We start from the raw sequence: 13,064 nt of genomic DNA, 5'->3' as shown, positions 1-13,064 counted from the left end.
TTCTGCTTCTCCCTCTCCGTCTGCCTCTCCCCTTTGCTCATTCTTTCTCTCTCTCTCAAATGAATAAATATTTTTTAAATAAAAAATAAATAAGATAAATAAAAAGGGATATGCCATAGATGAAGTACCCACGCAGTGATTGTGTCAGCAAGCACTGATCCCCAGGAAGAGATCCTCTCACTGAACAGCTGAGGGTAGAGAGGCCCCAGGGCCTGTTAGGGAACAGATTTATGGACAGGAGTAGATGGAGGGAGGCCAAAGGCCATGTAGAGTAGAAAGAATTTGGGGTTTGGAGGCAAAGACCCAGGTTATGCGATATTTGGCCTTCAGTGAGTTTTTTAAACATTTTGTGCCTCAGTTCCCCTATCTGTTAAAAGGGAAGAAAAGTGCCTGCCTTGTGAAGTTCAAGTGAGAGCAGGTAAGAAGTCCCTTGGAACACCGGAGCCCGCTGCGTGGACTCTTCAGTCACTGCTCAGAACCAACTGACCCCCAGGCCTGAGGAACACGTTAGGGCAGGCTTGCCGGTGGAATTACATAGGTGCCCTCACGATTGGACTGGACTACCCTCTGCCTCCCTCTCCGGGGACCTGGGCTGGAGAGCTAGGGCAGGGCAGCTGCCAAGCCCTCTCTGCCGCTCTCTGTTCAATAAGGGGCCTCCTTCCCAATCACACCTCCAGGAGCCATGCTGGTAAAGGGGATGCACTTCCCTAAGCATGCTGGGAAGGCAGTAAGGCCAGAGAAGGAACTCTGGGGCTGACTTGTCAAAGGGCACAAACCATCACAGCAGTGCTTCTCATTTCTCCTATTTGGCCCTAAATCCCTAAAGGCTCCTGCTTTGCATTATCTTGCCTCCACCCCAACCTGCATGCTGGCCACGGGATGAGGATGCTAGAAACACTTATCAACTCGAGGAGCGGACCCAGGCTCCAGCTGGTCTGACTTAGCATGTAACCTCAGATGGGTTACCTCCTTCCCCTAGGCCTCCATTTACCCAGGATCCATTAAAGGCAGTGATCCATTCCTGCCCTGTCTATAGATGAGAGGAAGCAGCAGTCCAGAGAGGGAACTAGCCATACTTTGAAGGCCAGAAGATCTGTGCTCAAATCCTGATGTCTTTGTTTCCTAGCGGCATTCGAGAGCCTTCACTGGTTGTGTCCAACATGCAGGGTTATTGCAACAAATCAAGACAGAGTACAAACAACTGATACAGAATTTATTGGTTTATTGTGTCTCTCCCCCACTAGAGTGTCAGCCCTGTGAGTCAGGGACTTGATTTTGCCCACTGCTGTACCCCAGTACCCAGAGAGGTGCCTGGAGTTCAGCCCGGGCTTCCTAAGTCATCACTGATTGAATGGATGGACATAACAGGTACTTGATATATGATAGCTCCCACTGGAATTCCAAAACGTGCTGAGACAAAAAACACTTGAAGTTCATGGCTGTTGAGAGAGGAAACTCTGGAAATAAGAAATAATCTTCGGGGCTGGCATGGGTCTGTTTGTGGGCCTGTCTGCCAGGTCATGAAGGACACAGGGACACTGGGCTTATCTGGACAGGGGGAGGTACACGATGTGCTCACGAGAGCCAGGCAGGAACATCCAGGAGTGAGGCGGACTGAGGTGGGGGCACTTGACAAACTGGGGACCCTTCACACGGCCTAACAGGGCTCCCTCCCTGTAGCTGACTGTGGCAAGGTGGGAAGACAAGCTCCGTTTGCCAGCATGACTGATTTTAGAAGGCAAGTCAGAAATCCAATGGAAAGCAATTCATTTTTAAGAGAAAAACACAAATGAGAGCAAATGAGATGAAACCCATCTGCAGGCTGGGAGGGGCCGTGTGATGTAGTTGCCCAATCCTCTCCTGCAGCCCCCAAGTGGCTTCCACGAGGTCCTTGTCTCTCCAGGCCTCTCAGGCATTTCCCAGCTCCTGAGACACAGGACTCTGCTTGGAAAAATGCTGACGTGCTATCCAGATCCGAAAGGCCAGGGTCACGCACAGCCAGAGACACAGCCACTTCCCTGGGCTCCATCGGCTCAGGGCAAGTCCGCTCCCATAGCGAGCGGCCCATGCAGAATTTCCATACTCCTTGGATGGACCTCCTCAGTGTGACTTTGGGGACATCCCTCCCTCTCTGGGCCACATCTGTAAACTGGGCATGAGCCCCTCCCCCACAACACGCATGCACGCGACACACACACACACACACACACACACTCTTCTGGGGATAAAGGGAAATCAAACGGGATTCAAGGGACAAGAGTTTCTGAAAACCGAAAGTGCTTTACAAATGCAAAGAGTGGGCATCTTTGTTGTCATTATTATTATGAGCAAGATAGTTTTGCTAGAGCAGAAGAGGGGGCCTGGGACCCAGAAGAACAGAGAATTTACAAAACCTCCACAAGGACAGTCTGGATCAAGCCCAGCAGGCCTCATGCACAGAGGAGAAGTGTTCTCATCAGCGCCAAGAGAGGCTGGTTGCAAGAACCTGTGAGACACCCCAGCCCCCTGGTGAGCAGCTCAGGGGTGACCCCCGGGTCTGGCCAAGCTGTGTCTCCCCAGACAGCTGGCTTCTGACAGAACACACAGCCCCCGCAGGTGCTGCCCATGAAATATAGAAACTATATAAATATTATACATAAATATTTTCTCATATATCTTAGCTATATAAATTATTTTCTTTTGCCCTAAAAATTATATATGTGAGGTAGACCAAAAATATACCCTGTGAGCATTTCCCTTAAAGCTGTAGAGTGAGGGGCCCCAGCAGGGTTGATGTGGACCTTTGGGGGCACCCGGAATAGAAAGAGATGGAGCAAGGAAGGAGAGAAAAGGCTAGGCAGGGAGGACCTCCCCCACAGGCCGAGGCACTCTCAGAGCCCACACCTCGTGTCATTGGCCTAGGTTGTTGGGGTTGGTGGCCCACCATGGCCTCAGTCCCTCAGAGTCTGCCTTTATCCTCTTGCAACCCCAACACTGCCAGGCATGGAGCTGGGGATGCAGATGGCGTGTGGGTGGATCAGGTCCCTTTTTCCTGCCAGGGAGGCCTCTGGTCCCTTATGCCGAGGGCTGGGGCAAGGTAGAGGCAGAGTTGGGGCCTCAGATGGATTGGGCTGGCAAAGAAAAAGTCTCTATGCGGTGGGGGGGCGGGGAGTGGAAGAAACTATAAAACCAGCCCACTCTCCTTTTTTGCTCTTCTTGACAAGATGTGGGCTGGCTACCTGGGTCAGCAGGGTCAGTCCATTGAGGGCATCTCAGGTAAGTTTGGCTTCTCATCAGAACTTCTGTAGCCAGAGATCCTTCCAGCATCTCATGAGCTGCCCTGACCCACCCCAGCCAGGACAGCTCCTCGCCCTTGGAGGTCCCAGGGAGCCCAGGGCTTCTTCCTGGGCTTGCACTGGTTGTTTCTGAGCAGACAGCCAATTCTGAAATTTCTGTTGAGCAGAGGTTCAGCAACTCTGGGTTCAGAGGAAGCTGACAGAGGGCGCGGCAGGGCCGGCAAAGCAGCCGAGGGTTTCCCGAAGGAGGCCACTTCCTCCTGGCTGGCACTGGGCCCTGCTCTGGGGAAACACTCTGCTTCCAGCAGAGTGACCCCTGCAAGGACTTGGTTCTGAACCAGAGAGGGTGTGCTGCTAAAATGTGAACCCTCAACCTGGCAGGTCCAAGGAGCACGTGTGTGTGTGTGTGTGTGTGTGTGTGTGTGTGTGTATACCAGTTACTTCCTCTTTCTCCCACACAGGGCCTTGGTAGGTAGCACTGGAAATGTCCACAGGATCAGAGGAAATTAGCAAAGTCACGTCTATTCCTCAGGTAAGAGCCAAAGTGGGGGCTATTCGTAAGTGAAGGGGGCCCCCAAGGAGCCAGGCTTAGCAAAGACTTTCCCACGCCTGTAACTCCAGGGTAAAACCTTAATTAGATGAGTAGCTATAAGAGGAGAAATGTAACCAGAATCAGACCTCTTCTGTGTCATGAATGTCAGCTGTGTTGGGGCCTCACGGCACAGGTGGACCACCACCACAGGGACCTGACCATACCAGGCCTGCAGGGAAGATGAGAAACTGAGCTCCCGGCGTCCCTGCCTTGAACCAAAGGCTGTCACTCTCTCCTGGGCTGAGAGTAAAGGTTCCACATCCAGAAAACAGGGATGGGTCACTGTCTCTCTGTGCAGCCTCCGTGCACTATCTGCGCCCCACCTGGGGACCGGCTCTCCCTACCACCTCGCATCCACTGGTGCTCTTACGGAGCAGGGCTGGGCGGGTATGGCTAATGCAGCTCTCAAGGAAAGAATGAGGCCTCCGTGAGTATTTTAAACACCAAACCAAGGACACAGGGCTCCAGGGCACGGATCTGACTTGGTTCCACTCAAGCCCAGAATGCTTTCCTTTCTGCAAACAAACAGCTCCTACTACCTAGCCTTTCTCCCTCCCACTAGCACAGCAAAGCCACGGGGGGTGGGGTTGTGCGGCCCCCAGGGCTCACTGTGACCTGAGCAGACAGGGATTGACCCATCCCTGTCAGGCTCAGGCTCCAGCCTTTGCGTCCAGCTGACACTGCCTCCCAGTGCCCTGCTGGCTCATAGGCTCACCTCCCAGCGTCTTACTGGCTCTAGGCCACTAACCCGAAGAATTGAGATAGCAGGATGTCCCTCCCCGCCCACTGCCCCCCAAAAAACCCTCAGTCCTATCCTCCTCTTGGTCTCCCTTATTCCCCCCACATCCTTTCCTACTCTGTTTTCCTGCTCCAACAAGGCTGGGGACTCTCAGTTCTGATCCCTCTGAACCTCTCTCTGCTGAGTGTAGAGGGACGGAAAGGCTGCTGAGGCCTGGTGGAGAGAGGAGTGCGTGCACACTGGCTCGTATGTCGGTGAGTGCGTGCATGCTGTGTGTTCCTGCCTGGAGGGGCCTCAAGGTGGCCGAGCACTGCGGGGTCCTGGCAGTGCCCCCTGGCACACCAGGCAGCAGGCCTAGTGCTTGCAGGTATACACGAGCTCCTCCTGCACGCACTGCTGGCACTCAACGTAGCAACACCACTGCACCTGGCAGTGGCAGGAGAAGGCCACCAGGCGGCTCTGGGTGTCATAGCCCCGCCCGCAGCACAGGCTGCTGCAGCTGGCCTCCCGAGAACACACCCTGCCCGCTGTGCCTGGCGAGTACTTGCTGGGCCGGCAGAAACTGGGCGAGTCTTCCATGTAGACCAGGTCCCCAGGCCGTGGGGCCAGGCCTTTGGCGGGGCTGCCAGGCCGGACAGGTGCCCACAGCTCCAGGCGGCCCAAGGCCTCGTTGGTAGCACTGGACACCTTGACAGCTGAGTCATAGCGCAGCTTTAGTGCCTGGCCTGTCTCTCGGAACGGGGAGAGCTGCTTCCAGCAGGTGCGCACGGCGCAGGAGCCTGAAACACCGTGGCACTTACATGTGGTCCTGAGGCCACTCTTCACTGCCTGCGAGGAGAGAAAATGCAGGTGTGGTCAGGGGCCCATCCCCAGAGCATAGACCATGGCAGGATGTGGTAGCAGGATGGGCAAGAGACACCAGAAGGGGGCAAATAGGACCCAAGCTAACCCATGTGCCACTTTGGTGCAAATTAGCTCAAGGCCATGCTTCCGCTGGGCCAATGCGCACACCTTGGGCCAGATCTCGGCCCCTGCTCCTTCCCTTGGCCCAGAGTGCTTGCAGAGTAGAAAGCTGAGCACAGCAGCCCTGGTTTATACCAACTCAGCAGTGAGGACACAGAAGCCAGTCCTAAAGACTTGCAACCCTGGCCTCTTCCAGCTTCTCATCCCACTAGACCTAGATACCTTTCACCCTCCCGTCCTCCCACTACTGTGTGCCTCCGCTAAGCCCCTTCCCTCCTCTGGGCCTCCTCCGTCTCTCCATCTGTAACATGGAGGAAGTGGAGGTGTTGCACCAGGTCAAAGGTCAATGTAGTTTTCAAACTACATGGGCTTCTCGGACATCAGGAAAGCCAGTCCCTGGAATGGAGACCCTTCTCCAAACACGCTGCTGCCTCATGAGGGCCCAGTCCCCAGCCTGGCTCTCTCCTGCTGCCTAGCCCATGGTGGTGTCCAGGACCCTTCCCTACTTCCTGGCACCTGGTAGTGGCATGCTGGTGGAAGAAATGGGGTTCTTCCTGGGACAGCTGCGTGCGTGTTGGGGGCAGGGCCGATGCTGGCCTCCCATTGACCTTGCTGCCCACTCCTGCACCCTGGCTGGGGCAGGGCTTTGAGGCCTTCAGGCAACACACTCACCTTGATGCCCATGTGGGTATTGTGAGCATCCACCCGTGCCCTCAGGTCTTTGCTTCCTCTCTTGGGCCCCAGGAAGTTGCTCAGGAACTTGGTGCTGTACTTGAGGTTGTCGCCGCACACGCCCCACTGCCAGGCCTGCCGGCTCTCCAGGCCCGGAGAGTCATCACAGGTGCAGCGCTCCATGCGCCCGGCACTGCAGGCCCGGGCCAGCGTGTGGGTGAGGGCGGCCGAGGACACTGCATACAGGAAGGCTGTCTCCTTGAAACCTGGGCCGGGCATGGGGAGGGGGGCAGTTATCCAGGAGGGAGGAGGAGACTGGGCTCAGAGGCTGCCCTTCACCCACTGAGAGCAGAAGAGGATGATGGGGGCGCTGTGATGAGCCAGACAAGGATCATGTGGACCTCAGGACATGGCCCTGGGCAGCCTCCTATCACCTGCCCCTTAGGCTCAGGCTGCAAGCTGCGGTTTAGACGGAACTGTCAAACGCACTATGGAGTTTATGCCCAGGTTCCCAGGGCAGCGGACAGGGGTTACTGCCTTTAGTGGGCAGATGAGGACACTAAGGTGCAAAGACAAGTGACTCGGGCCCCTGGTGAGGAGCAGAGCTGAGGCTAAACCACTGATCTCGACTCCAAGTCAGTGTGCAGGCAAATGGACTGACCCATTTCTGAGGCCCCTGATCCCCTGATCCTCTGTGGGCTTCCTGTGCTTCATAAGTCCTCTTAAATGTCACTCTCTCCTACCTACTTGTGCAGTAGACCTAATGACCTATTGACCTAATGAGTAACTTTGGGTCTCCTGCATGACTTGTTCCAGACGGATCATCCCACCCCCTTCCAGGACCATCGCTACTCTTGTACTCTTGGGGCGTGCTCACCCGACCTATTCTCCGGGGTACCTGGCATAGCATCAGCTCCATCCTAGACCCTCCCCAGCTGTGGAGAGCAGCTGGCCTACAAGGGGGCTGGCTCCTTCTATATGTCATCACTGCCTTTCAGTAAAAGTCCCTTGCTACTTGGTGACAGAGTCACATGCTGACCTGTCTCCCCCGGAGGCTGTATGCTCTCCAGGGGCACACGGGATCTTCTTGTTCAGCCCTGTGCCTCCAGCATCCAGCACCGTGGCTGGCTCGCTGCAAGCCTCACCAGAGGCTTAGTGAATGAGGTGTGGAGGGATACAGGAGGAGGGAAGAAGGTGGAGTGAGAATGGAAGGGAAGGGGGGAATTATGGGCCAATGGTGTGATGAACAAAGTCACAGGGCATGAGTGAACACAAGAATTTGACCCATCTCAGGGTATTTGGCCAACTACTGCCTGCCTTCCATCCTTATACGCTCTTCCACTTTGTTTGGCGTGCATACGTGTGTGCCTGTGTTCCTGTGTGTGCGCTGGAGACTGAGGGAGTGGGACTGGGGGACCACCCATCTCATCTGTGGGCTCCTCCATGATCCAGGAATGGGCTGTGCCTCCTCCTTCTCTGTGTTTCTTTCGCTCTTCTGTACCACCTCCCCCCAAACCAAGGGAGAACCCAAACCCAAGACTCTTCTCACCAGGACCATGCTAGGTTTGCAAAGGCAGCATGGCCTGGGCCCAGAGGCCAGGGGAACAGGAAAGCTGACTCCCTCCAGCCCTCCTACCCCCAGCCCTTCTCTTTCTCCAGCCCTCCTCTCCCAGCCCTCCTCCCTACCTCTCTTGAGCAGGCCTGTCCTCCCCTCCAGGCTGCAGTTCCAACGCTCATGTCGGAACTGGAACTGGCACTCCAGCAGGCTGAGGTGAGCAGCGTCCTGCAGGGTCTCGGCCAGGCCGGGCTCCCTCCGGCAGAGCTGCTTCTGCCGGCGGGACAGCTTCAGCAGGTCACACTGCTTCAGGTGGGCCCCACCCTGTGCTGGGGCCGTGGCGGTGCCCAGCCCTGGGAAGGGGGTCAGGACCTCCCGCCCAGTCAGGCTAGAGAGAGCAAGAGAGTGAGACAGTGACCCTGAGGGTCTGATGGAGGAAGAGGGCAGGTAGGACCTGGGGCAAGCAAGGGGAAGGGGACCATCTGGGAGCTTCATTTATTCCCTGCTGGGAGACGGGCCAGCCCCATGGGGTTATGTGCCCACTTTACAGAGTAGGAAACCAAAGTACTTGTAACAAGGTCTAGTGTCCAAGTTTTCCAGGTGCCAAAGTCTCTACACTTCTCACCTGTTCTATTTCTCAACCTTGCCCAATCATAAAAATCATCTGGGTGCTTATTAAAAATATAGATGCCCAGGATCCACATTTGGCGATTCTGATCTTATTGGTCTGGAGTGCAGCTGGGGATCTGTATTCACCACATACCTTGGGTAGCTCCTATGGTGGGGGAAGTCTGGAAAGTACTGCCTGTAGGTAGTATTGGCTGCTGCCTGGAGCGGAGAGCCACGCTGCTCAGAGGGGGCAGGGAGACAGATGGAGATGTTGGGCAAACACTCAGCAACTTCCCTGACATCCCCCTCTCCCTTCTGTTATACTGCTGCCCAAATAATCCCATTGCCGACCCAATCTGTCTCCATAATTCCCAGCTAGAGCTTCAACCTTCCAGCCACTCAGCGCCTATTACAAAGAGATGCTTAGGGAATACCTGGATGGAGGAAGGAAGGAAGGAAGGAAGGAAGAGTGAATGTACAGATGGATGGATGGATGGATGGATGGATGGATGGATGAACTGACAGATAGGTGGATGAATTTCCAACAAGCCTTCAGCTCCAGACTTCCTGTTCTAGTACATACAAAGTCCATGGATTCTGAAGTCACGCTCCTACTTCCTAGCTGTGTAACCTTGAAGGCTTAGTTTTTTTCTTCTGGGAAGTGCAAAGAGGGATCCTTTCTACCTTCTGGGGCTGCTGGGAGGATTATATGGAAAGTACCATCCACAGTGCCTGGGACATGCTCGTTCACCTTTCTGCTAGCTGGAGTTTCTCAAAATTCTTTCCTCTCGCAAGATGCTTTATTCCTTAACCTGGGCAGATCTTCCCGTTGTCCAGATAAGGAAACAAAGTTTTATGAAGAGGCATTGCCTGGCTTGAGCCATACAGCAGATAAGCAGCACGGCAGGGACTCCTGTAAGAGTTCACCTTGCCTCTCCCCAGAAGTTCTCTGAGATGTTTCTCCTATTTCCTATCCTGTACCCTGGTGGCCCTCAGCATGGCTGGAATATACACTATTCCAGGAGAGGCCCACACCCCATGGAGCCAAGGCCCAGATCTGTTTGGAGCCACCTGACCTGGCCAGGACATCTGGCTGGATGCCACACTGCCCCGGGGAGAGTGTGGGTTCTGGCCAGGCCCCAGGTGCCCCCAGAAAGTGCCCATAGATTCTAAATCCATCAGATGCAGCCAACCCAGTGTGGAGCATATCTCCGAAACCCCTAAGCACAGACAGATGCTATCAGGCTCCTCCTGGCCCAGCCTGGCCCTAGGCTCCCCTGCTAGACAGGGTGAGGGCAGGGACCCGTTAATCATTAATCTGGGGGCAAATGGGTAAATTTCCGGTCCACCAGGTCTACACCCAAACCCCTCCCTGCAGCCTGACAGGAAACCCTTAGAGCTTGACCCTTGGCAGGTCCAGATGTCAGCTCTAGCTGAGGAGGCCCCACCCTGACTGGTTTCCAGTATGAAGGGCGCAAAGGGAGCAGGAGCCAATCAGCCCCTCAAGTGCTCTCCTCACCACAGCAGGTGCTGATGTGAGGGAAGACTTCTGCTCACACTGCTCCTGCATTTCAGAAACTGGAACCTCCCTTGTGAGCAGCTGATTGACAGATGAGAGAACAAGGCAGGGAGTGATGGGGAATTTCGACCAATGGGGCTGCACATCCTTCAGGGCTTGCCTCCAATGCCTTTCCTAGAAATATAGCTATTATTATTATGTCTTCATAGCTACATCATGTCTTATACTCTCTGTTGTGTAAGTTATATCATCTATCACTTTTTGAGTGCTTGTTACTAAGACCTTTAACCTTTAAATTGCAGACATCTGTTGAGTAGGCTACCCATTGGTTCTTCTGGTCTACATGGTTACCATGTGGTTGACCATTTTATTCCACTTGACCCTGCTGCTCTGGCCTATGGATTGGACCAATAAGGATCATATGACTTAGGCTGGACTAATCAGTCCTCTCTCTGGGAATTTGGAATTTGAATTAAGTTGTGCAGACGGTTGCTTTCTCTCTCTTTCTTTCTTTGGGTGGTTGGGCCTGTAACTCAGGAGATACAAAGAAGAAGCCGGCCCACAGAGAGACCAAGAGGATAAACCAAATACATAGGGAGAAGCAGAGTTGAGCGGGTTCGGGGAGCATTTGGGGAGATTTTCAGCCCCAGCCCTAGAGTCTTTCCGTGTGCAGCTGTGCTCTCATCTTAGAGATCTATAGTAGTGTCCTATCTGTAGTACAGTGTCAAGGCTTGGACGTGGCTGTCTAACTAAGGGTGCTGTCACTGATCACCACCTTCCGACAGCTGTGAAGGACCAGCATGCCCTAGCCCTCACTTGTTAGCAGGCTCAGTAAACACTCTCTCTCCCATCCATTGGCCCCTATTCTTTTTTAATTTCGTATAATAGACCCTATGATTGATGGCCCCAGAAGTCCAGTATAAAGTCGGTTAATTTTATTAGCAGTAATGACACTTAGTAGCGATTAATGGTCAGGAAAGGCAGCCAACCGCATCGAGGCCTCAGGCCACACTGGGCCCTGGTCTGCCTAGGGCTGCGCTCAGAGAAGGCTCCCTGGCACCACCTCAGGAGCCCCCTCAGGGCCTAGGAAGACAGCTGGGAGACCTTCCAGGACCCAGTGAGTTTCCCTTTTATTTATTTCCTATGTTGTGGTTGGGATCATATTTCCTTTGAGGAAATAGCTCCATGACATCAAATTTAGAAAACACGTTATTTCCTCACATGGTGTTCATGGGCTATCCTCACATCTACTAGGGAAGGCTTCTTCCTGGACCTCAGAAGGATTCTAGGCATTGCAGTTTCCCATCCCTCTCAGGGTCTATGGGCATGATCCCTTCTCCTTGAAGAAACTACGTTCCCTGGCACCTGGGCCTGAGAACCGCACCCCCAACCTGTCTGCAGAATCTTATTGTCCACATGTGAGTTGGGCCCCTTGGGGATAAGATGTATACCTGTAAAAGATCAAGTGAGCTTCATCAGTCACATGAATCCAGACAAAATTTGGAATTTTAATAAAGACACTGCCCTGTGGTCAGGTCGGATGCTATCAACCAAACGAGTAGCCAGTGTTCTGGACTCAAGAGCAGAGGATGAATACTTTGTGAAGTTGCTAGTTGCTCTTCCAGGGGTTGGGACAAGAGCTCCTTCAGGCTTCTGCTGGACTCCAGTGTTCCTGAGCTGCCTGGGACCACGCCACTCCCCAATTGGCTGTATTTGCTTTGGCCCAGCAGGTCCCTCCCATTTCTGCTTCCAGTTAGACTCCCCCAGGCTGACCTCCAGAAAGGTCACCCACCCCCATGCCACAAGATGTCTCTGGTTTTGACTCCAGGGCATCCCCCCCACCAGCTGTTTCCTGGGTCACCTTGTCTTCTCCCAGGGTAGGAAAAGTCAAGTATGCCCTTCAGGACTTCACCTCAGATACGCTCCTACCCCTGCTCCTGGCCTTCCTGCCCTGGCTTCCTTTTACTCTTTAATGCTCACCCCATCCATGGTTTGGCTAAAGCTCCCCCATTTGGGATGAACCTGAAGAAAGGAAAAGAAGGTTCTCCCAGGATTTGGAGAAAGTGTCCCAGGAGACTGCTTTTGTTTACCTTCAACAGCACCCTAGTCACCACCAAATCCCAGAGAGAGGATGAAAAATTAACCACCACTTGCTTGTGTATGGGACCCAAGGACCTCAGGCCCGCAAAGCCGTTATGGCCTGGATAGTCTGGTCTCAGGTCTGCCCTCACTCATTGGTGATCCTGGGAATGTCCACTCTCCCCCTGAGCTCATTCTGTCTAACAAATACACATTGACTAGAGGGAGAGTGTAACGGGACCAGGCTCCCTGGGTTCAAATCCCACTCCTGCCTCTTGCCAATTGTGCCAATTTGGGCAATGCACTTCACCTCTCTCTCTGGGCCTCATTTATAAAATGCAGATAACCAACCACCATATCTACCTCACAGGGCTATCAGGAGGATTAAACGAGTTAACATTTGTACAGATCTTAGAACAGTGCCTGACACATAGTGAGCTCCAGGTAAGCGTCATTCTTGAGCACTCACTATATGCCAGGCACCATGCTGGCTGCTGGGACGTGCTCCTGCCCTCAAGGAGCTTCTAGACTAGAAGGAACTTGGTTGGATTCGGTAGTACTCCAGACTCTCCCAAGGCCCCAAGAAGCAGAAGAGAGCTTTGAACCAGCCCAACTCCGAGTGGAGCAATCAGGAGCTTCTCAGGGGTCAGATCTCTTAGCTCCATCTGGGTGAGAACCTGACCTTGGCCAGTCCCATCCTGCCTGTAGTAAGAGGCCTGGGGAGTGGGGAGGAGGCAAGAGAACGGTCCCAAGGAGCACTCCTGGCTAGTCAGAGAAGACCTGGCAGGTGCAGCACATTTCCCATCAGTTGGGGGCGCCCCAGGCTCTGTTCTTCCACCCCTACCCCCACCCTTCTTTCTGCTTGAGAGGTTCTGATGATTCCAGAGGAGGCCACCCCCAGGATGTGGGTGAGTGGTGTAGGACAAGGCTGGCGGTTCCCAGGGCACCAGGTAATGCCAGCCTGTCTAGACCCTTAGCTGGAGGGGCCAGGAGCTGTGCCTGGCACCAGGGACCATGCCAACTGTGGGCAGCTACCTGGGAACCAGGAAAGCCTTGCCCTG

General features: G+C 54.1%; 1 protein-coding gene across 1 annotated transcript; it reads right to left on the bottom strand.

Moving 5' to 3' along the window:
- Positions 1-1,202: 1,202 nt before the first annotated feature.
- Positions 1,203-8,372, bottom strand: WNT9B (Wnt family member 9B). Its single transcript, XM_077854032.1, has 3 exons — positions 7,928-8,372; positions 6,242-6,507; positions 1,203-5,434 (listed from the first exon to the last, which is right to left on the bottom strand). The coding sequence occupies exons 1-3, from the start codon at positions 8,289-8,291 to the stop codon at positions 4,961-4,963; spliced, it is 1,104 nt and encodes a 367-aa protein (XP_077710158.1). The 5' UTR covers positions 8,292-8,372; the 3' UTR covers positions 1,203-4,960.
- Positions 8,373-13,064: the final 4,692 nt, after the last annotated feature.

Source organism: Canis aureus, chromosome 16 (genome assembly GCF_053574225.1).
Source record: "Canis aureus isolate CA01 chromosome 16, VMU_Caureus_v.1.0, whole genome shotgun sequence".
NCBI lineage: Eukaryota > Metazoa > Chordata > Mammalia > Carnivora > Canidae > Canis > Canis aureus.
This window is presented reverse-complemented; position numbering and strand designations above follow the sequence as displayed.

Excerpts from the sequence above, each read along its gene's own strand:
- WNT9B (XM_077854032.1), bottom strand. The coding sequence starts at position 8,291 with ATGAAGCTCCCAGATGGTCCCCTTCCCCTTGCTTGCCCCAGGTCCTAC. Across the intron at positions 6,508-7,927 it reads GACAGGCCTGCTCAAGAGAG|GTTTCAAGGAGACAGCCTTC; the intron begins GTAGGGAGGAGG and ends TGCCCGGCCCAG. Across the intron at positions 5,435-6,241 it reads ATACCCACATGGGCATCAAG|GCAGTGAAGAGTGGCCTCAG; the intron begins GTGAGTGTGTTG and ends CTCTCCTCGCAG.